Source organism: Acomys russatus, chromosome 32 (assembly GCF_903995435.1).
Source record: "Acomys russatus chromosome 32, mAcoRus1.1, whole genome shotgun sequence".
In the NCBI taxonomy this organism is placed as follows: Eukaryota; Metazoa; Chordata; class Mammalia; order Rodentia; family Muridae; genus Acomys; species Acomys russatus.
In genome coordinates, this window is record NC_067168.1 from 33,366,318 (window position 1) to 33,388,396 (window position 22,079).

A 22,079-nucleotide genomic window follows, 5' to 3' on the forward strand; every position below is an offset into this window, starting at 1 on the left:
ACCCCCCCAAGTTTTTCAGTGCTCCCTATGCATATACTCTTGTTGCCATGTGTTGTCCACAAGACCCTCTGATCTCCCTGTCCTCATCGAATTTGTTGCAGGATGCATGGGTCACCCGCAGCTCTAGTGTGGCTCTGGCCACCCCCAGCTTCTGCCAGCTTAGGCTTTCAGGACAGGAGCAGGGGAGGGTTCAGCTTCCTCTTGTAGGCCCCAGGGGTGACTACGGCAGGTGAGGCGGTGGGACACTTGCTTCAGTACATTACCTTGCGCAGCGTCCGGGCAGGAAGAGCTGGGGGGGTGTCACCCAGGGGGTGGTGGAAGGCGTCAAAGTGTAGGGAGTAATGACCTGGAATAGGAACAGAACCAGAGCCTCAGCTGGGGACCCTTGCACAAGTTGCACAGTAGTATCACCTTGCTGGGCACTGGGCAGGTGTGGAAAAGTCCCCTGAGAATACCTCACTATTGAAGGCCACAGAACACCTTTCTTAACACTTGACAGTCTACAAAATACAGGTTTCACACAGGAGGCTAGGAAAGTTGAGTGCTTCAGAGCCCATGAGGAGAAGCTCTAGTCCACTGGCTGGTTGATGGCAGGCTGGTGAGTGGTGTATCTGGCACAGTTGGTCTTGTCTTCAGCCTCCCTGCTGAGGTGGCCTTACTGAGCTAGCTTGCAGGGCTCAGAACTTTACTGGCCCCAATACTCAGCAGGCTCCTTTCTGTGGTGTGGATCAGTTCTTCTTGGCAGCGATGGTCTAGACAGCAGCTGATCTAGCCCTTGGTCAGAGTTTGAGACCAGAAACTACTTGGGGGACCCGCTTACCATGCAGCAGGCTTCGGGGAGGCACTGGGGGGGCCAGGATGTGCCCCATGAGGGCAGACAGGAAGGGCTGGGCCTCTTGGGCTCCGCTATCCAGGCTCCAGCTGCTGGGGGCTGCTGGCACCGCTGAAGGGTGGAAAGAGATGGTGTGAACGGAGGTTACTTCTTGAACTTCCCACTTTAGAGAAGCTGCCTACAGCCTGAGGCTTTTCTAGGTTGCTCTGTGTAGCCAGCATACAAGTGGCATGTCAGGCCCTATAGCTGAAAGTACTGGCCAAACAAGGCACCGTGGCCGAGAGAGATGACTGGCCAGAGACTGAAGCTGCCTGTGATGGCCAGAGTAAGCTGATTTCTGAAGAGTGTTCAGGATGAGGCAAACTGAGAGAAAGTGCAGTAAGGAGCAAACACCTGCAGTCTCTGGGATCTGTCAGAAGAAAAACCAGAAGACCAGAGGACAAGAGAACAGAACAGGCAGGTGAGATCAGGAACACAAGAGCACAGGACACAGAGCTCTGCACAAGTCAAGAGTTAGGCCAGGGCCCTTGCCCTGCTCATGCTCCATGTGACAGCAGGAAGCAGGGTAGGAGAAAGAGACAGTATCTTTTCACAAAAGGCCTGTGGAAACACCTAGAACACGGCCCCATCCCTGCTGTCCTTATGCCTACTGGCTGCATTTAAGAGCAAGACATCTTTCTAGCAAGTAGAAGTATTTAAGGTGGCCACTGGAGTAAAGTTACAAAGCCTAGGAGTTTTGGCCTAGGCCCAGGAGAACACATTGGTTTCTGAAAAGGGAGAGGCTCTGGAGCCCTTGGATGCAGAATAGAGTAGGTCAGAGAACACAGTCCAGTGCCTCAGCACTGGCTCTTTGGCTACAGCTAGTGTGAAAGTTCTTTGTAAAAGGGGAGAAAAGAGGGCAGTGGCTAGATTTCTCAATTTGGGGTTTGGCTACTCTGCAGGTACAGAAAAAGAAATGTGAAGCACGTTTAATTGGTTCTTTTGAGAGAACAAATGCTAGTAAGAAGAAACACGCCTCTCCTCTAATGGAGATTTTTGGAAGTGCAGCCCACAGAGTCCAGGTGTCTGGTGCCGGCTCTGTGTTAAGGTAGTGGTAGCTAGAGGGAGCTCAAGATACACAAGGTTTGGGCTTTCTTGGCCCAGACGATCAGTGGAGAATTCCAAGGGCTAAGAGGAGCTGGGAGTCTCTAAGAAGAGCTGGAGTGCAGCCTTTGAGTAGGATGTGGTCCAAAGTGCTGGGCACATGGCATCTCATGGATGGCAGCATTTCCCTTCTCTCAGCTCATGGACTAGCTAACACAACACAGGTAAAACTTCAGTTTTAAGGAATGCTTAATCTCACGATATATTGATGGCGAATGGCAGGAAGGAGGCATCTGAATCTGGTGAGTGGCCGCTGAGCTGGTATAAGTAAAAAACCTCGAATCTGCTAAGCATCAGATGGTGTCACCTGGAAGCCTGAGCGCAAGACTAGGCGCGCCTGTCCTGGGCTCTCCAGGATCTGACAATCTGGTCTCAGGTTGTCCCCAACTCCTGAAAGAACTGAAGGGGCTGCAAATCCTTAAGGGTCCAAAGGCCCTTGAGGTCAGGAATGCTATAGGGGAAGAATGATAGAAGGAAGGCTGCAGTCGTGTATGTAAAATGCTGTCTGGGGGGAATCATTCCATGGCAACCAGAAGCCGCACATCTGCAGTGAGGCCAGTGGACTGTCGCCGTGTGGAGCGGCCCGTGGACTGTCGCCGTGTGGAGCGGCCCGTGGACTGCCGCCGTGTGGAGCGGCCCGTGGACTGCCGCCGTGTGGAGCGGCCCGTGGACTGCCGCCGTGTGGAGCGGCCCGTGGACTGCCGCCGTGTGGAGCGGCCCGTGGACTGCCGCCGTGTGGAGCGGCCAAGAGGATGATTTATCCTAGTACAAGAGCAGCCCCTACTCTGTCCTGTCATATATCAGCATTAACAGCACTGGCCCGAGGTCCCCAGTGCACAGTCCCTGGACAGAGGGCAGGCTTGTCTGTCCAGGAGTGACTGACAAGGAAAGAACCTACAGGTGAAAGGTAGGTTCTAGGGGAACTGGTACTCCTGCCTGTGTGTTACCAATGGGAAGTTGTCTAATTTGTTGACACTAACTGCTGACCTTGTGTTCTGAATATGGGAGCTCTGGGCTCAGTTTTCGTTTGGAGACACCGGTCCTTCCCTCATACACTTAGGGAGGGCATGTCCAGATCCAAGTGTGGCTTGAGGCCTGTAGCTCTTCTGTGTCCAGCTGACGTAGCATCCTGGTCTGCCCACTGATAGCCATTTGTGCTCTGAGCTTTGTGACTCTTGGCTAGTTCTGAGATTGACATGCACCTTAGATGAAGAGAACCCGTTGTGGATTCTGGCCTTCCAGGTGCAAAAGGCCCATTGTTTTGGGGGTCATAGGTACAGGAATCCAAGAAGCTACTTTTTCAGGCTGTGCAGCCTTGAGGTGAGGAAGGCATCTTCGGTAGGTTCTGTGTGGCTGAGAATCTGGCACTAATGCCTACTAGGAACCAAGGTTTTGAACCCAGTGTTTGACTCCTTAAAAAGGTCAAGAGTTTGTCTTCTACAATAATCAAGAGGGGTCACAATGACAGTGGGACAACAGACAGCACTTGGTAAGCAGGTGCAATGACAACATGATGAAAGCTTTGAAGGGACATGGTCTGATGGGCTAAGGGACAACAGACTATATTGGTGGGAAGTGAATATGCACTTAGCACAACAGACGGAGGAGAGGACAGAACTGTGGGGCCGGGTTCTAGGTGGCAGACTTGCTTAGCCTGAGCCCCACTCAGGTACTGCTGTGCTGAAACTAATTCAGGTGTCTGGGGCTTCAGCTCAAGGTCACAGAGGTTAGATGCTGGTTCCTGTATCAGCTTGCACAGCACAGGGCAACCTGCCACCAGCTGCAGTTCTAGGCATGGCATTGTAGTTGCTGGCCAGAGTGGCTAAAGAGCGGCTGGATGGCACTGAAGCACTCAGAGCCTTCCCTGTAGAAACCTAGTTTGGGGAAATTTACTGTACTGTCTCTTCCATTTCTTTGGGGCTTTCATTGGCTACAGTCCATTCTGAGCTCCAAGGAGAAGTTTCTGAAGCCTCAAAGGGACCATTAGGCACACTAAAGTCTACAAGTCATTAGGAAGAACCTCGGAGAGTAGGTGCCCACAGCAACCTGAGTTACAAAAACTTAAGGCAGCTGTGGGTGGGCCCTGGAGAGAGGGAGAGATACAGACAGACAAACAGGATCCATGCCAGCTGTGGTCTAAGTGGTGCACTGAGGAACTGGTTAGCACTATGTCTAGGTTGACAGACCTGGGTTGTGGCTCAGGACTGGACAGTTGGTGACTCAGGAACAAGAGTCAGACACTCAGATGGGACAAACACGAGGAAGTTCCTAGAGAGAGGAAAATACCTTTTTCAGCCATAGACAGATTGGGGTCACTGCAGGGTTTACAGGCTCCAACTACTTGCTGGAACAGGGCCCGCTGGAAGTTTGGTGGCTGAGGGAAGGAGAAAGATATCAAAGAGTGTAAAAACAGCCAGCTACATCTTGGGAGGCAATGTTATGGACTACAGGAGGCAGGACATTCTAAGCACAGATGAGGATATCAAAGCAGTTAAGATGGCGCATGCTTGAGGTGTGCTGAGAGCCACAGCAGCCCTGGGAAGCCTGTTACAATAGTCCAGGTAAATATGGATCTGAGCACTTGCAGGGATATTTGAGGTGACACAAGTTTCTGTGCAGGACATAAGTGCCTTCCATTAGTTGGTTATTACATCTTTTTGTCTGCCAGGGAGACCACTGACAGAAAGTTTTTAAAGACCCTGTTGCCCCATGAGCACTGATAGGTCTTAATTCTTAGCGCCACACAGATCCACATTAGCACTGAAGGAGAGAAAGGCAGCTCCCATTGCTCTACTGAGCAGCTCCCATCAGATCTGCTCTCTGCCTGGCAGAGAGGTACCACTGAGAAACCCCTGGCACATTGAGCCTAGGACAGTTACTTGGAAGTGACTTTTATCGGCTTGAATAGAAAGGCAGGGGCAAACTATACAGGGTCAAGTGCTACTTGCTGGTCCCAGCAGGGTGTCTAGAGACCTAAGTTTGGAGGGCAACTCTAGCAAGACACACAGACAGCTTCCTACCTATGCTCACTACAGCCTTCTCAGGATGTGATAAAAACCAATTGCGTATGGCAGAGGAACAGGGGACGAGTCGTCCAGAAAGCTGGCCACAGGGTAGATAGATACATAAGTGCACCTCATCTCAACCCTGTTGCAGCCTACTTAGACCTGCATTCTGTCTTGATTTCTGGCCCTCAGATGTACTGTCTTCCCCAACCAGCAATCCAACAGCCTTCTTCTTTTCTTTTCTTTTTCTTTCTTTCTTTTTTTAAAGATTTATTTATTATTTATATACTATTCTGTCTGCATGTGTACCTGCATGCCAGAAGAGGGCACCAGATCTCATTATAGATGGTTGTGAGCCACCATGTGGTTGCTGGGAATTGAACTCAGGACCTTTGGAAGAGCAGCCAGTGCGCTTAACCTCTGAGCCATCTCTCAAGCCCCTTCTTTTTCTTTCTAACAGCCTTCTTAGAGCAGAATGAGGGAGGCATGCAAGCCTGTGCAAAGGTTTAGCAAATGCAATGTGGGAGCCCAAGCCAACACACTTGTAGCAGAGGCCAGTTAGTCAGGGCTAGATCTGCTACCTGTCCATTCTCCAGGATGGCTGCTGGATACATGGCGCTGCTTGGGCGGTCCCGATGTGTGGGCAACAGCAACATCATTTCCCGGGCATGTCGGTACTTATCTGGCAGAGAGGGAGAGCCTGTAACCAAGTGAGAACAATCACGAACAGATGACAAACCACAGATGGAGGGGCTCAGCGGCCGAGCATCCTTAGGACTGGGGGCCAGGGTAGGTGTCCCTTAGAGTTAAGGTGAGCTCAACAAAACACAAGAGGATTGAAGCAGATCCAGAGGCTAGATGATGAAGACTGTATCTGGTACCTCGGCTTAGGCACACCCACTGAGAGAGGCTACCATGATACCCAGAGGAAAAGGGTAGCTGAAGCCTGGTGCAGGGTATTTGGGGATCTGAACCGTGTACTGCCAGGGCAAAGGTGTGGCCTGGACACTGGCCTCTTCCAGAGGACCCGGGTATGGGCCAAGGCTGGCTTGTGATGGATCCATCACACAAAGACATGAGACACTTAGAATAACAATCACATGGTTTGACTTGACATACTGGGTTTACATACACTTACCTTCTTCAAACGCCAGTGATTCTATTTTCAACTGGCTTCCTACATCGTTTTTGGCACACCCCTTCTAGATGGTAGGCTACCAGAACCTCAATTCTGCCTACCTGTTGGACCTATTGCAGCTCTAACGTGAGGCTAGCTGGACGCCGAGGGCCCTTCACCCAGGCGGGTCTGATCCTTGCTGGCCCTGGAGCTCACAGGAAGTGACCCAGAAGCCAGGGGCTTGGGTCCAGGCTGTATTGTTCTTGTTCTTAAGACAGGGTTTGTGTGGTTCTAGCTGTCCTGGAACTCACTCCTTGCCTCTGCCTCCTGAGTGCTGGGATTACAGGAGTGTACCACCACTGCCCAGCTCCCTTTGCTGCTTTTCATGTCCCTTTTCTATGACAGTGACTCTGGCTGAGGTAATACTAAAACGCTGAGGAACTTCCCACCTGTGGTTCTTAAGAACACTTTTTTTTAAAAGAACACTTTCAATAGAATCAGTAAGATAATACACTAGCTCTCCTGTAATAGGGTAATGTGAACAGTTCTACAAATAAACACTTCACTGCATTAACAACAGCCTGTCTACCAGTCCCTTCATGGCAAAGCCACCTGGACTTCAATGCTTCTGGCTGACTCAGCTCTGAGGAGCTGAGCTGGGGACACTAGCCCATGGGCTCCAGCTGACAGGTGAATCTGCAGATCCTAGAGGGGCTCTGAGTCCCTGAAACCCACTGTCGCTGGGGCTCTCTTCTGAGCCTGTGGTCCCAGAACTATAAAAAGAGCCAACAAACCAAAGCAAACTCAGGTCTGCAGCCAGCTTACTGCAGGAGTCCTGGAGAAATCCTTGTGTTCACTTAGTCCAAAAAATCTGCATAAATACCAGCATGTAACTTTCCCCACAGTTATCTTTGTAACGTTTTCTACTGCTGTCCTGAGAGAACCTCTAGACAGGCTTTAGGACCTTTATCTTTTACAATGTCCTTCACTGATAAGGGAATGTATAAAGCATGGTTGTTACAAAATTTCTTGTTTTGTGGCTTTATAGATATTTTTGTTCTCTTTTAAAATTTGTGTTTTTAGGCAATTTCAAGAAGATGGCAAGCCAAGTGTGGTGGTGAACTCCTGTAAATCCTAGGTCTCAGGAGGCAGAGGCAGGTGGATCTCTATGAGTTTGAGGTCAGCCTGGTCTATAAAGTGAGTCTAGGACAGCCAAGGCTACACAGAGAAACCCTGTCTCAAAAAAAAAAAAAAAAGAAAAGGAGGAGGAGGAAGAGAAGGGGGGGAGGAGGGGGGGAGGAGGAGGAGGAGAGGAAGAAGAGGAGGAGAAGGAGGAGGAGGGGAGGAGGAGGAGAGGGAGGAGGAGAAGGAGGAGGAGGGAAGGAGGAGAAGGAGGAGGAGAAGGAGGAGGAGGGAAGGAGGAGAAGGAGGAGGAGAGGAGGAGGAGAAGGAGGAGGAGAAGGAGAAGGAGGGAAGGAGGAGGAGAGGAGGAGGAGAAGGAGGAGGAGAAGGAGAAGGAGGGAAGGAGGAGGAGAGGAGGAGGTAGGGTTTCTCTGGAACTCCTTTTCTAGACCAGACTGGCCTTGAACTCACAGAGATCCTCTGCCACTACCTCCCAAGTGCTCAAAGGCATAGGCCACCATGCTCAGCAAGAAAATAAAATTTAAAAAAGGCTCCAAATCCTGATGATTTGTCTGTCTTTCCAACTGAGTGACGTGAATGCCTCTAAACCCTGTAGACAGTATCTGAACATGACTATCCACAAAGGAAAAAAAGAAACATCATTTTGACACCAGCTCAGCCAAAAAGTCTATTTAATGTCCATACCACACTAGGCATAGGTTGGAATTTCTTCCCTCAGGCTATGTTCTCTAACCTCAGGAAGCCTGGCTCATGATACCAGTTGTGCATCCATATGTGCTGCCTTGATTCACGCTGGGGGCTGGGATGGAGGAACATCATCCTGAAGGTCTAGGGGCTCTGCTGAGGACTTACATTCCAGTTGTGGTGATCCCTCGTATGTTATAACAAAGGAGTGCTGTACATTAATTTTCTTCAATTCAGCTGCCTCACTTCCTTTGCCCTAGGCAGCCAATCCCTTGGTGGGACAGGGTGATGTTAACTTTCATTAAGACGTTTAAACACCATGAGGGCTTGTCCTTTTGAACTGCTTCAGCTGCACTCCAATAATCCCTAGGGAGGTGGGCTCCTAGTGCCACTGGATTACAAATCTGTTTCCCAAGCTTAATCAGCCTTTTCAGTACAAGGGGCCGAGCCATGGATTTACAAGAATTAGACTATACTTTGCAGGCCAGTCTGTAAAACTCCTAAGGGATTTAGCATTTCCTAGGAGACAGACTTCTCGGTGTAAGTGAGGAGGGAAGACCCATCCCATAGGCCAGAGCCCTAAGTAGAACACCTAGAAAGTCAGGAGGAAGCCAGTGAGTGTGCCTCACACCCCTGCTGCAACAACTTCTGCTATTTAGTCACAGCAATGATACAAGTAACCAGACACAGGTGGTAACAGCTAGCCTGAAATGTCTCTAATGGTAGCCATAGCACAGAGGTGTGTTAAGCAGTATCAGGGTTGGAGAGACGGCTCAGTGGCAAAAAACACCTGCTGCTCCTTTGAAAATCTGAGTTTGGCTCCCATCACTCCCATCAGGCAGCTCACATCAGTCTGTAACTCAAGTTCCAGGAAATCTGACATACATATAATTTTTTTAAAAAGCAGCATCATAGTATTACTGAGCTAAAGTATACATCATTAACCTGTAAGAATAGCCAGATAAAGTCTTGAATATGGCTGAGCACATCTAAGGGACTTCAGGTTAAGGAAAACAACAAAGCCTAGATGGCAGTACAGTCTACTTCTGCAGCTCTAATGAGCACTTACTAAAAGACACTGTAAACACCAATGTCCAGACACCCACAGCTATTTCTTGGGCTTTCCCTCCTTTCTATTCCAAAAGCCATCTTTTAGCAGGCCCTTTTCATAATACATGGTCCTGTCCCTGCTCGCAGCCTTCATCAACTGTTTCCTAAACTTGGCCCCTCTTGTCTGGATCTCACAGTTTATGTCAGGAAAACAGTACAGGTTGGTGGTGTAAAGACATGTACCCCAAATACAGCGTTCATTTCTTCACTGTACCTACGGACACAGTCAAAGGTGCTGTAAGTTCAAGTCCGTGGAGGCTCTGCGGCAGCCTTGCTCACTTCCCTGCACTCTGACAAGGTCTTCCTGGCTGGCCACTGCATCTTTCCACCAGGCCTCACTGCATCAGTTCTTTCCATCTCGCCTATTGTGGACCTCACAGGTTTGTATACTTTGGATAGAGCTCTTGCTTACTGTTAGAAGTTTGCGCTGTCTTCCTTTGTAAACAAAATAATCAGAACAAAAATAACTTATTCTTCTGAAGCCTGAAGCCAACAGTCAGTGACTGGTTGACAGGTTCAGACCACTTTGCATGGCAAACATTTAGTGGGAAAGAACTGAGTTTTCTCCTGGGCCATGTCCCTTTACTGAGGTAAAGATGCCGTACTGGCTACCAAGCAGTAGCATGGCAGCAAATATAGCCAGAGCAGGATGTAAAGTCAGCTGGAGGGGTGCTGAAAATGCAAGCATTTTCTACCACAACAGCAGGGTTGTTAGGCAGAAAGAGAGCGAGTGAACAGTCCCTAAGTGGCCATCAGCTTTTCAGGCATCATTTAAGGCATATAAATATCAGTGCCAGAGTCCTCTGTGACAAATATTATAATCAGCGGTAAGTAATACCCTGGAAGACATGGAATTAAAGACTATTAAAAGAAGACAGATTTTGCATACGATATGGAAAATTCATATCATATGTTAAATTTCCACGATGCTTATAACATTTCCAAATGCTGGCCTTCCATGGAAAGATTAAAAATAAACAATACTGGCCCTTTAGTAAGCGATGAAGATCCACACATTGGTTGTAACTAAGGTTAGATCTAAATCAGTAACAAGGGCTCCAAACTAGCCTCAAACAAACCCAAAAGGTAAATTGACGGCAATATATGTTGTTGTTCATTCATTATTGGCCCAAATCTAAGAAATCTAGAAGGTAAAACTGATAATAATAAATGCAGATAGTTATACTTCTATCTTGGGTGTGCCCTACATTCTAAGCTACCAAGAAAAACTCTCAGCAAGCCACAAGGCTAAACCAAACTTAAATATTTCCTCCTTAGTGGGCCCAAAAGGTAGAACAGTGCTTTTACACTCAAGATCTATGTCACTCTCCTAGGAAGGCAGTTTTGTACCCCATCAATAAAAATTACACAAGCAGGCCAAGCATGGTGCACACCTTTAACCCCACCCAGCATTGGGGAGGCAGAGGCAGGTGGATTTCCAGTCAACCTGGACTACACACTGAGGTCCAAGCCAGCTAGGGGCTACATAGTGAGAATCTATCTCAAAACAACAAAACAAAACAAAAACCCAAAACACCCCCCCCCCCCCGCCATCAAACCATAAAAGCTTTATATACTCCGTTCTCTCTTGTCCTCACCTCCCTTTCCAATGCATTTTTGTTACTTTTCCTTCTATTAAAGGTGTGATTCTCTCTCTCTCTCCTCTTTCCATTTCCCTTTTCTGGACACCCAACCAATTCTAACCCTCATGTCCCAACACTCTGGGCACGCCCTTTCCCAGTACTCCTACCTCAGAGATTACTGCTGCTTCCTGCACGTTTATACTGCGGAACCTACCTGCTTTCTGACTTCTAACTCAGAAAGTGTAACTGTCTCTCTCCTCCATGATGCTGGTGACATTTCCAGCTTGCCTGCCCTATTTTTTTTCCTCTAACTTCAATAAAATTTCCCTTGATTTTTCTTCTAAACCTGCTTTTAAATTCTTTTTATCAATCTACAAAAGAAATTCAGTGTCCCTTGGTGACAACAAGGCCAATCTAAAAAACATAGGGACAGATGAAAGGAAGACAAGTAGGGTTCATTTAACTTTCTACTCTCCTTCAGCAAGTAGCATCCTGTCATCCTTACCTCGGGTGCTAGACGGGGCAGAGGTAATCATCTGGGATGGCGCTGAGTGAGTAGAGCTCAGGCTTGAGGAAGAAGGGCTTGCCTGGGACGAGGACAGAACAGAGACGTTGGTGATTGAGCCCTGGTACCTGGGGTTGTGATAGGCAAGCTGCAAAGAAAAGAAATCAGCACTCTGAATGGTCAGTACTGTGAAGAGAGCTGGCTTGTACATTCTTGTCCTGAAGTACTCAGGCTAAGTGACTGCTGCTTTATTCTGGACCCTGTTAGGGGCTGGGCTGATGGCATGCACTAAGGACTACCCACACCACCCACATGGAATAAGACAGTTGTGTTGGCTCTATTGTGCTACGCATGAGAAGAATGCAAGATTTAGCCACCTGGATTGCCAAGCAGGAGGCTTGACATGCACTCTGTAATAGCAGGTAGGTCTGAAGCTGGAGTTCCTGCTTGCAAAATAAGGCATGGGAACTAAAACTTGGGGTGGGAGAGAGAAAGAAGGCAGCCTGGCTAGCTATGGAGAGGTGTGTTCTGAATCCAGAAACCAGAGGACTTGAGTTTTCAGCCATCAGAACAGACTCCAGAAAGGCTGAGTCCTCTAGCCATGGCCCCCTGCTCACTCTTGCGTAGTGCAGGTACCTGCATATGGTGGTAGAGGTCTTCAGGAGCTTCACCCATAGAGTTGTCACCCATCATCACCATGTTTCCTGTTTCACTAGATGCATGTGAGGAGAGAGAGGATGATGAATGGCGGCCTGTGCCCATCAAATTCATGGGGCTGTGAGCAAGAACAGGAAATATGGAGCAGTCAGGCAACAGCTAAGGAAGCATGCTAGGCAGCAGGAGCAATGGCGTGAGTGTGCAACAGTGATACTCAACCTTAGCCAGCACTCATCTGGAGGGTCCTATAGCCAATGTTCACACCTGCTGAGCCCTACTCTGCCACCGGCCCGCGAAGGCTTATGCTAGTTCAATCTCTCCTTAGAGTCAAGTGGACTATAGCCATTCAGTATGAAGGCACTAGTAGCTTATCAGGAAGAATGAAAGAGAGATGATACTTCAGGTCAAGGATCCTATACCCTTCTTTCTATGAGATGTCAGTCTGAGCAGTGCCTAACCCAGCACACACTATTATGAGATCTGCTCTGAGATCAGATGGCATGAAGACATGATCAAAAGAAACAGCTGTAAACTATCTGTTGGCTCTAAGTTTCCCAACAACTTTCCTTTATCAATACCAGGAGGCCTTTTGTTCATTTTTCCACTTCTCATTTGCCAAGTGGCCACTCTTCTGAGTTGCTATTCATGCTGGGAAATAAATCTAAGTGAGAGACTCCTTGTATTGGCTTTCTTTCCTAAACCTGGCTTTTCTATCCTAAAGCTTTGGGTATTCCCACCTGAGCTGCTCAGGTCAGAACTCTTGAGTTTTGAGCAGTCATTACTTGAACCTCACACCACCAAAATTATTCTCTTCCTTAAAAACAATCAACAATCTTCATTCTCTTTGGAATCATGCTCAAAGGTACATATGAACAAGGTTCATGCCAAGCTGGCGCTGGCCTCTTCCACGCTCAGGAGTCCTGCACCTCTGCCTTTTGGTTCTACTCAGTGCTGGCTGGGCTGCCTTGGTCACAGCATGCATGGGTAAGTTCCTTTGCCTGGGTATCGTCCCTTCACTCTTCTAACTTGGACCCTTTTCTGCCTAGCAAATGTCTGTCTGTCCTTCAAGAGTTATCCCAGTGTCCTCTCCTCTGTATATGCAGAATATCACATGTATGCTTCTGTATGTTGGGCAGTTACTAATGCAGGTCAGACACTCCTGTCTATTAAGTACAAGGAGCTGCTTGAAGCAAGACTTCGGGGCAGAGGATGTGAGTACACACAAGGCCTCTGCAGTTCTTTTCCTCTGATGTGCATCCTCCAGACCTACCTCTCTGGAGGGAATCTTCCCCAGCCCTAATGCCATACCTGTGCCTGTGGGTCATCTTGATGTTCTCAGGGCTCATAGGGCTATGGGATGCCAGAACATTTCCCCGTGGAGTGCTGCTGCCTGAACATGCAGGACTTAGCTTTTCCAAACCTGGAAACTCCTGTTGAGAAATGCATGCTTGTTCACAGAGAGCAAAGAACAGGTAAGTAAAGGGTTAGGAGAGATAAGCTGATTGCTGGTAAAAATGTAAAACAAACGAACAAACAAAAAGAGAGCCTATGGCATGCTTGTGGCTTGATTCTGGGCACCCACTCCTTCACTACTGAATGCTCCCTCCTCTGAGCCTAGGCCAGATCCCGTGAAGGCCCAGTCAAGCTCCATTAAGAGAGACATATCTGAACTAGGCTGCAGTGACTCTGAGTTCGCAGGAGAGTGTTTACAGGCTTCCTTACTTCAGAGTAAGTAGAACAATGGCTGGGTAGGAGGAGAGGAAGACTTTATTATTCACCTGGCAGTCAGTACAAACTCTTACATAACAACTGGTGCTGGGTTTTATTAGATTGCTAAATGGCCCAGCTCTTAGTGACCTGAGTTAAGTTGCCTGTGACACAGTCTATGGAGAAACAGGAAACAAAGTCCTGATGTAAGTAATTGAAAACAGCACAGTTCTATTTTAGTATAATTAAATTCTTTCTAAGTATGTAGACTTCGAGGCAGAAACTTCTAATCTAACTTCCCACTGGGTGACAGAAAGCATATTGGTCTCTGTCTCTGTGACACTGAGGAAAGTTTAAAGCACAACTTTCCATAAGATATAAAGGACAAAAGCTCTGGTCTACTGGGCATGCCTCTGAGCTGGACTTGAAGCAGCACACTTTTTAGGTTCTTTTTCCAAGTGTGTTTCTGCTGTGTGCCCAGCAGGGAGCTTGATGCACATGGACAAGCAGGTTGTGCCTTTGTTGCAGTGACCTGACTGCAGAGATGAGCGGGGAGCCTCCCCTGGTGCCAGCTCTAGGTTGCCTGGGCTACCACCTGGGAAGTCAGCATGGAGCAAAGCCCAGCTGTGTTGGCAGGAACCAGCATAATGAGGTGGAATCCCCATCAGATTCAGTGATGCTACCCAAGCCCTTGACTAACCAGCCGCCTCAGCTTTAAAGGGGAAACACTGATGGTCTGCATGTTTCACTGAAATCCCATGGTGGGAGAACCCTGCTAAGGAGGAGACATTTTGTGAGCTATAGAAATTTCTCTCAAACTGTAATTAGCTTCTTTTCGTGTTGTCCACTCTTGCAAGGAACCAGGTGAGGCCTGCACTGAGGGTCTTGCAGCATCCAAGAACAAAGCAGGCCAGCTCCAAGAGGGATGAGCTCACTGAGTCCTGGGATGGCTCAACTTTCCCCAGGCCTTTACACCATCTCTAAAGAGGATAGCATGGCTCAGCATCTGAAAGCTGTATTTCTTTGTTTCCCTAATACTTACACTTGGTAGCCATCAGTAAAATGAGAAGAGAGCTGGCTAGGTAGTGGCAGGTAATTTGACTCATGGCCCCTGAGGTCTGGGAACCAGGATATTTAACAGAAAGTCTATTCTAGAAATAACTTAGAGTCAGACCTGTGGTTAAAAATTGGGTAAGGTTATGTGATGTGAATAGGGGCTTGGGGACTCAGGGCTGCATGAATCTTATTCTACCTGCCATCATTTTATGTTAAGACCATCCAAGGAAAACTGACCCTGGAATACAAGTCCTGCCTGTGTATATAGGTACTTGGGCCAAACTTGCCATGGAGGGTAAAGAGGTAGGGCAGACTTGGGTAGATAATTTGGGGGGCTGGTGTAGCCTTAGAACTGCCCAAAACCTCTAAGAGCAGCCAGAATTAAAGTATTTGGTGACAGAAACTTTCTTAGATGTGAACCTGGATCATAACTCATTATGGAAGAAACTGAGATGGGTAGAAAAAAGTAAAGAGGGAAAGAAAATGAAGGAAGAAGAGAAGGTGGACAGACGAGGGGAAGAGACAAAGGGAGGATAAAATGGGCAGGTAGAGAAAAAACCAGATGACAAGAGGGCCCATTCAGACCATACATTTAGTCTTTAGATTACTGGCAAGAAAAATCTTGAGCCCTTTCTCTTTTTTTTGTTTTTTGTTTTTTTTGTTTGTTTTTTGTTTTGTTTTTTCCGAGACAGGGTTTCTCTGTGTAGCCTTGACTATCCTGGGCTCACTTTGTAGACCAGGCTAGTCTCGAGCTCACAGAGATCCACTGCCTCTGCCTCCCAAGTGCTGGGATTAAAGGCGTGCGCCACCACCGCCCGGCTAATGAGCCCTTTCTTATGTGAAAAAAATTTATCTATTAGCATAGTGCCTGAAAATGTTCTTTGCCTCTGAATCTGACTCCTTCCAGGAGTGAGCGCATCAATAAGAGTAAGCTAAACACCTTACTTTGGATGCAGTACACATTATCTTCACCTCCCTACTCTTCTGTGGCAGGCACAGCTTCTCTCACCTCACCCTCCCTCCTACTTTTCTTTGACTGTGGCACAGGCCTAGAGAAAGTGAAACCTGGTTCTAATGGGAAGGTATGGGGTCAGCTTACATGGTACAGACTGGCCCTCATCATCTGGAACTGATCAATCAGCTTCTTATGCAGAGGCCGCATTTCTGGATGCACAAACTTCTCATGAACCGCCAGCCCAACTCCAAGAACATGGACCTATGGGAATTGCCAAATAAGCAGGGGGCAGCCTCTGAGAACTGGGTCATTGGTGCAGTATGTAACTTTTCACTAATTGTGGGCTTTCCATGCCCTACAAATCATACCTGTTCCTGCATTAGCTCTTTGAGCTGGGCAATCTTCTCAGCATCTCCTGGGTGCTTGGTGATATAATCTTTATCAAAGAAGGCCTGTGAAAGGAAAGTCATGTGATGGAGACTCTTCCCAGGATGCCTACTCAGATGGAGCTCTTAGAAGGCAGCCAGGCTGCTTCCTCACAAGTGTCTTGCCAGTATGTCTAGCCTGGTCTAAACTGACAGTAACTATGTATTTTCAGTGCCTGGAAAAGGATAGAGGTGGGGCCCACTCTCCTAAGGTTGGATGCTTGCTCTAGCTTCTCACAAAGCTTGGACTGCCTGGGTATGCCAAGCACAGCCAGTGGCCTGAGATTTCTATCACTTTCTTAGGTAGCCTGGCTCATGAAGGGCTGGATTTCTTAAGGACCTCAGGAGGCTACTTAATTTCTATAATCAGATGAGTTACCCATCTGACAAAGATTAGGATGGGGAAAGACTCTACCACAGATCTGTGCTACAGAAATAGTGAGTGGCCAGCAGCATACAACTGTATCTTAGAACCACCTCAAACTACCTACCTCACCCGGAAGAGGGCTAGTTTGGAAGGTTTTCCAAGGAGGTTATAATTTTGGGAAGAAGGGCCAATGAACTGTGTTCTTAGCCAGACTGCCTGCCTGAGTTTGGTTAAGGTCTGCATCTTACCTCCTGGTAGCGCGCAATGCCTCCATTAACAGCTGCATCAATGACACCATTCAGGCACATGCTGAGCAGATTGATGTTGCCGTGCACTTGTTTGTGTTGATACTGGCTGATCAGAGCTCGCAGCTCCTGGTTTTTATTCTCAACCACCTGGATGGCATTCTCCAGAGGGCTCACCTCCACCTGTGGGCACACAGCAGAGTCTTCTCAGGGATGCTAACGCGTCATCACATTCCTGGTAACTTGTGATGCTGTTTCTCCCCCTCCTTCCTGCGGACATCACAGGCCTGGGTGTCCTCTACTTTTTTGAGTCAAGGCACTCACAAGCGCAGATAATAGTCAGGGGCATTAGTTTCAAAGTCAGGGATTGCTGGCTTTTTGAACTTCAGAAAAAAATGTTTTTGTTTTTTTGTAAACTGAAAAATACCCGATGCTTAGGAGTGTCCTGTGGTCTAGGTAAGAAAAGGCATCAAAGCTTCTGGCATAGGACTGACCTTAGGGAACCAAGGCCAGGCAGCTGACCAAAGTTTTTTCTTTTTTCAGTCCTCAGAGAAAGCTCCCTGGAGATGAGTCTGAGGAGAAAGGAAGCTTACATCTTCTGAGGCATAACTTACCAGTTCCCTCCTTTCCACTTCAAACCATCGAGAGATGCCAGGCAAGCTGTGGGTCAGTGTCAGGGTGGTACGCTCAATCCACAGGCTCTGCAGGAAGGGCACAGACATGTAAGAAGCTAGAAGAAGCTTTGCTACACGTGGCCTAACTGAGGGACCAAAAGTGGTCAGTCCCCGAGAAGCAGGCCTTTCGCCTAGACTTGCGGAAAGCACTGTATTCACATTCCTGAACTCTGTACCTTGAATTCATTCTCTTTGTCCTTAGGGCCTTTGTGGAAAGGTCTGTCATACCGGAACTTCCTCACATTGTTGACACGATAGAAGCTCTTGACACGATCAGGTACTCTATCCATTTGTAGAATATCCACATAATCTGGAATAGGTGTCACTGCATAGATTTGTAAATCTGGACATGAAGTGAAGGAGAAATCTAGACTTGGCAAAGAAAAAGGCTGGAGTAGCATCCTCTTGCCATCCCCTTGGTGAAGTGCACTACAGCCCTGTTCTCTACTGGAGTTGTGGTGGAGGCCGCAGCATCCTATGGTGCAGATCAGACCTAAGCACAGGTAAACCTATCTGCCCCCTTCCCCTCCTGCTCCAACAGTGAATGTCATGAAGTCAGCCAAGATACGATGGCAAATGTCCTGTGCTGTCCCTTCAAGAGCGGGATTAAGCAAGCAGGAGATGAAACATCCATGCCATAGGAATAAGTGTCTGGGCCTGCTCACAGTAGCTAGATGGCTTTTTATATAAAACCACCTTTTTTGCTTTTCCATTTTTTTTCATTACTTCTTTCTTTTTTTATTTTTATTTTTTGGTGACATTAAGGCTTGAAACCAAGGCTTTGGGATCTGGATGGTAGGTAAGTGCTTATCCACTGTGCTGTATCTTCAGTCCCTTTTGTATTTTGACACAGGGTCTCACTAAATTACCCAGTGTTGAATTCACCTGTAGCTAAGATGGCCTTAAGCTTCATATCTTCCTGTTTTAGTCTCTCAAGTGACTTGGATTACAGGCCTGTACCACAGGCCCAGTCAAAACAATCTTTTAATTAAAGTACTTTCTGACATCTTTGTGAAGAGAATGCGAATGGGAGTCTATTTGCCCTCTCCTCTCTGGAACAACTTTATCACACGGTGACTAGCATATAATTTTCAAGAAAGCTGTGCAAAGTCGATAGTCAGGGGTAGGCCAGTGTTTTCACTGAAACTTCCAAGTGCCGTCGAATCAGAGGCATTCTCTGCCCTCCTCCTCCCTGGCACGCTGCTGTAAGCAATTTAACAAAGACCAGGGACAGTAACCGCACAGAAGTAGAACAGGCTGCATAATAGGTGGTAAGCCTGCGCTAGGATGCCTGTTGGAAGCACAGACACCTCATCCAGTGAACAGTCCTGATTTCCTGACCAGGCCCAGAGTCCAGGGCAGACACTAAAGTCATGACAGTAACTAGCCTGACAATCAATCCCTGAAGCTCAGCCTATAACCACCCACGAGGCCATCCATGGCTAATGGAATGCCACTGCCTCTGAAGAGGACTAAGGGTCTTGCCAAATGTGGGCTCAATGGTAAAGACATCCAGGTTTAGGATGACAGGTAGCCTAAATAAAGGTAGAAGGCCAGCCACATGGTAGAGCAATGGTTGGCTGGGTGGGTCTTACCTCTTAGGATCCCAGCCCTTCTTACTCTACCAAGTTTCAAAAGATACACTGAGCATCACACTGTAGGATGGCATCATCAGGATGGTTGGGATGCTGCATAGCAACGGCCTGTGGGAACTCGCTGAGCATCCTCTGCTGGAAGGCTTCTAGCCTCTCGTAGTCATGACCACGGCACACATATTCTTTGTTCTGCCAAAAAAAAAAAAAAAAAAAAAAAAAAAAACCCATGAAAGTACATTCTATGCCTTGCATGTACCCTGCCTCCATCTCTACATATTAGCAGTTACCCATCCCATAAACATGTCCTAGGAGCCTCCTTTGTGCTAGACCTAGGCACAGGTATAGAGCAGGGCACTCAGTCTCTCTCTTAAGAGATGATAGCGGAGAAGGGAGAGGGACAGATGAAGAAATGACTGCTCTGTGGTGTGGCAGTCCTGGGCAGGGGTACAGACATCTAGGAACCTGTGAAGGGAAGCAAAGTATGGGAAAGGACTTTAGAAGAATCAATGTTTTTAAAAAATACCGAAAGGTTAGCCTACTACAGAGAGTGGGGAGAAGCAAGCTGTACGTAAGATAACAACCCAAGCAACAACCAAAACACAAGAAAGCATTTATGTTTGTAGAACTGGTAAGAGGGTGGCTAGAGAGATTAGCACCTCTAAGGTTCTAAGAAGTAAATGCCATGGTATTGACAAATAATTTTAAATGAGGAGTGTGTGTCTAGTACCCCTTTGGTAGCAACTTTCTTTGCAAATATGTCTACCAGCAGAACAAATAGTAATCTATATTTCTTTCAGTCTCATTACACAGTCCAGAACAGCTCTGAATGAGAGGCAAGCCTCATGCCTCAGCCTACTGAATGCTGGGGTTACAGACATGCACTGCACATTTGGCTTGGGCTAGGTCTGTTTTTCTCTTTGTGACTTAAGTCTCCTTAACTCCTGTTGCTCTGCATACCACACAGCTGGCAAAGTATGAATAGCTAGAAGCCCCAGTAAAGCCTACTGGAAGGCGGGGGTGGGGTGGGGGCTGAAGAGATAGCTCAACAGTTTAAGAGTGCTTGCGGTACAACCATGAGGAACAGAGTTCAGATCCTAGCATCCATGTAACATTTGGGTGTCCTAGCAACACCTGTCGTGCCAGCTCTGAGGTGAGCAGAGATACAGGATTATTGAGTTTGTTGCCTTCCTGCCTAGTGGAGGAAATATGAACCCTAGGTTCAGGAGAGATCCTGCCTCCAAGGAATAGGGAAAGAATGATTGAGGAGGGCACCTGTGTGTGTACACACGTGCTCACACACTTACACAGATGCAAGCATTCACACAATAAGAATACTTAAGAAGCCTACTAGTCATACTGCCCATCCCGCTGGCTCACCAGGCCCATTTCAACAAGTCACGTCAGACAGTGGCATCTCTTCTTGACATGTCTTAGTGAAAGGGGGGGTTTTAAGGGGAAGAAGAAAAAGAGAGGCAGAAAAGCCATATTACCATTAAAGCAGCTATATACTTCCTGGGTCAGAGCTGATCACAGGCCAGGTTTTGGTGCACCTCAACCTATCATTATGGGTAAACTCAAATAAGGCTGAGCCACATATTTTGGTGAATCAGAATGGAAAACTATTAAGAGCAAAGACTCCAAAGACCACAGAGCACAAGCCCCTTATGTAAAGGTATGCCTTCATATGTAAACAGAGCATATTTTCCTGCATATTGCAAGTCGTCTTTTTAATTTAATTAATTTATTTTGAGACAGGGTTTCTCTGTGTAGCCTTGGCTGTCTCGGAACTCACTCTGTAGACGAAGCTGGCCTTGAACTCAAGAGTTACCTGCCTCTGCCTCCCAAGTGCTGGGAATAAAGGCATGTACCACTATGCCTGACTACTTCAAGTCATTTTATAGTATGAAAAAATATCAGGATGTAAATTCTACAAAACTGTTGTTAATTGTATTATTTAGGGAACGATGACAAGAAAAACAAATCTGTATATATTTGGTAGAGGTGAATTCCCCCAAGTATGTTCTGCCTGTGGTTGGTTGAATCTGCAGATGTGGAACCCATGGATACAGTAGCTGACGGTACCTCTGAAGAACTGGCTTCTTCAACATCCACTAACATGCACACAATCCCGAGAAGCATCGGTTTATGGATCAAATGAAGAGAAATAGGAGTCTCCCAAGAAAAGAGGGCTGGATGCTTTCCCATCTCCTTGAAGATTAGCAGATAATCCTAGTTGTGAGGTGAGGGAGGCAGATAACCCAGGGAAAACAAGATGAGTGAACTAAAGAAACAGATGGTCTGTGTAGTCAGAGGTGGTGCAGGAGTAGTTGAACCTTGTGGGGAAGGCCCAGTAAAAGGAAGCAACACAAGTGCTGTCCTTGAGGCTGCCTGTTGGTCTCTTATACACTTGTACTCAAATGCAAGCATTCCCACAAAACCACAGATCCGGCTGCTACTACTGCGCACTTTTTACCATCTACTTCCATTTGCCCCAGTTGAACTGAGCAGCTCAAGGAAGGGAAGATATCATAAGGTGAAGCCAGGGAAATCTGTATGCTTGAATCAGTTCGTTAGGTGCTACTCTCCATAAGCAAGAGGAATGGACTGACAAGTGGTATTTCCTAACACTATTGGCTTTCCTTCCATTATTGGAGCCTTTGAAACCACAATGAACAGACAGACTATTACTTGCAAGCATAAGGTATAGGTTCTATGGTTGGTCCTTCTTGTTCAAAATTTCTAAGAATCTGATACATTGATATAGTCTGTGACATGTATATGTCACAGGATGTTAGGTAAAAGTGAGCTTGAAATTAATTTTACCATATGATCAAAATGGAGTCTGAAAACAAAATGGCAGTATGTAGGATAAGTCTCATTTGTTTATGCCAATAAGATATCTTAACTTTGTATGAGGTAAATTGTGTGCCTGTTATGGACTTGCTTGGAAGAGAGAAGGGTTGTGACTGCAAACAAACCATCACTTCAGGCTATTATAGACCTTTGAGTACTGGCGTAACGAATGTGCCACTTCTGAAATGCCTGGGCTGGATGACCACTACAGGCCAAGGAAGCCTACTCCTCAGAAAGTCCACTTTTAGAACAGAGTTGGGTCATTCCTAGGGATCATAAGTATTAGGTAGAAAGAGTTAGCCCTCTCTCTTATAGTACGTGTTATAGTGTAGATATTTTTTTCTTTTAGCCAAGAATGAGTACTTCCTAGAAAAAGTGAAAGCTGACATGCTTTACATATTAAATATGGATGATCCCAACTCT

General features: G+C 47.1%; 1 protein-coding gene across 1 annotated transcript in view; it reads right to left on the minus strand.

The window, feature by feature from the left end:
* Dock3 (dedicator of cytokinesis 3) overlaps positions 1–22,079 on the minus strand; it is a 328,616-nt gene that overhangs the window by 4,111 nt on the left and 302,426 nt on the right. Inside the window, exons 41-52 of the mRNA XM_051140503.1 lie at positions 18,851–18,992; positions 17,385–17,551; positions 17,149–17,235; positions 16,538–16,717; positions 15,866–15,949; positions 15,642–15,758; positions 13,088–13,209; positions 11,759–11,897; positions 11,123–11,270; positions 5,562–5,680; positions 4,262–4,349; positions 264–346 (exon numbers count right to left, since the gene is read on the minus strand). Of these exons, the coding sequence (XP_050996460.1) occupies positions 264–346; positions 4,262–4,349; positions 5,562–5,680; positions 11,123–11,270; positions 11,759–11,897; positions 13,088–13,209; positions 15,642–15,758; positions 15,866–15,949; positions 16,538–16,717; positions 17,149–17,235; positions 17,385–17,551; positions 18,851–18,992 (1,476 nt within the window). The remainder of the gene's footprint in view (positions 1–263; positions 347–4,261; positions 4,350–5,561; positions 5,681–11,122; positions 11,271–11,758; positions 11,898–13,087; positions 13,210–15,641; positions 15,759–15,865; positions 15,950–16,537; positions 16,718–17,148; positions 17,236–17,384; positions 17,552–18,850; positions 18,993–22,079) is intronic.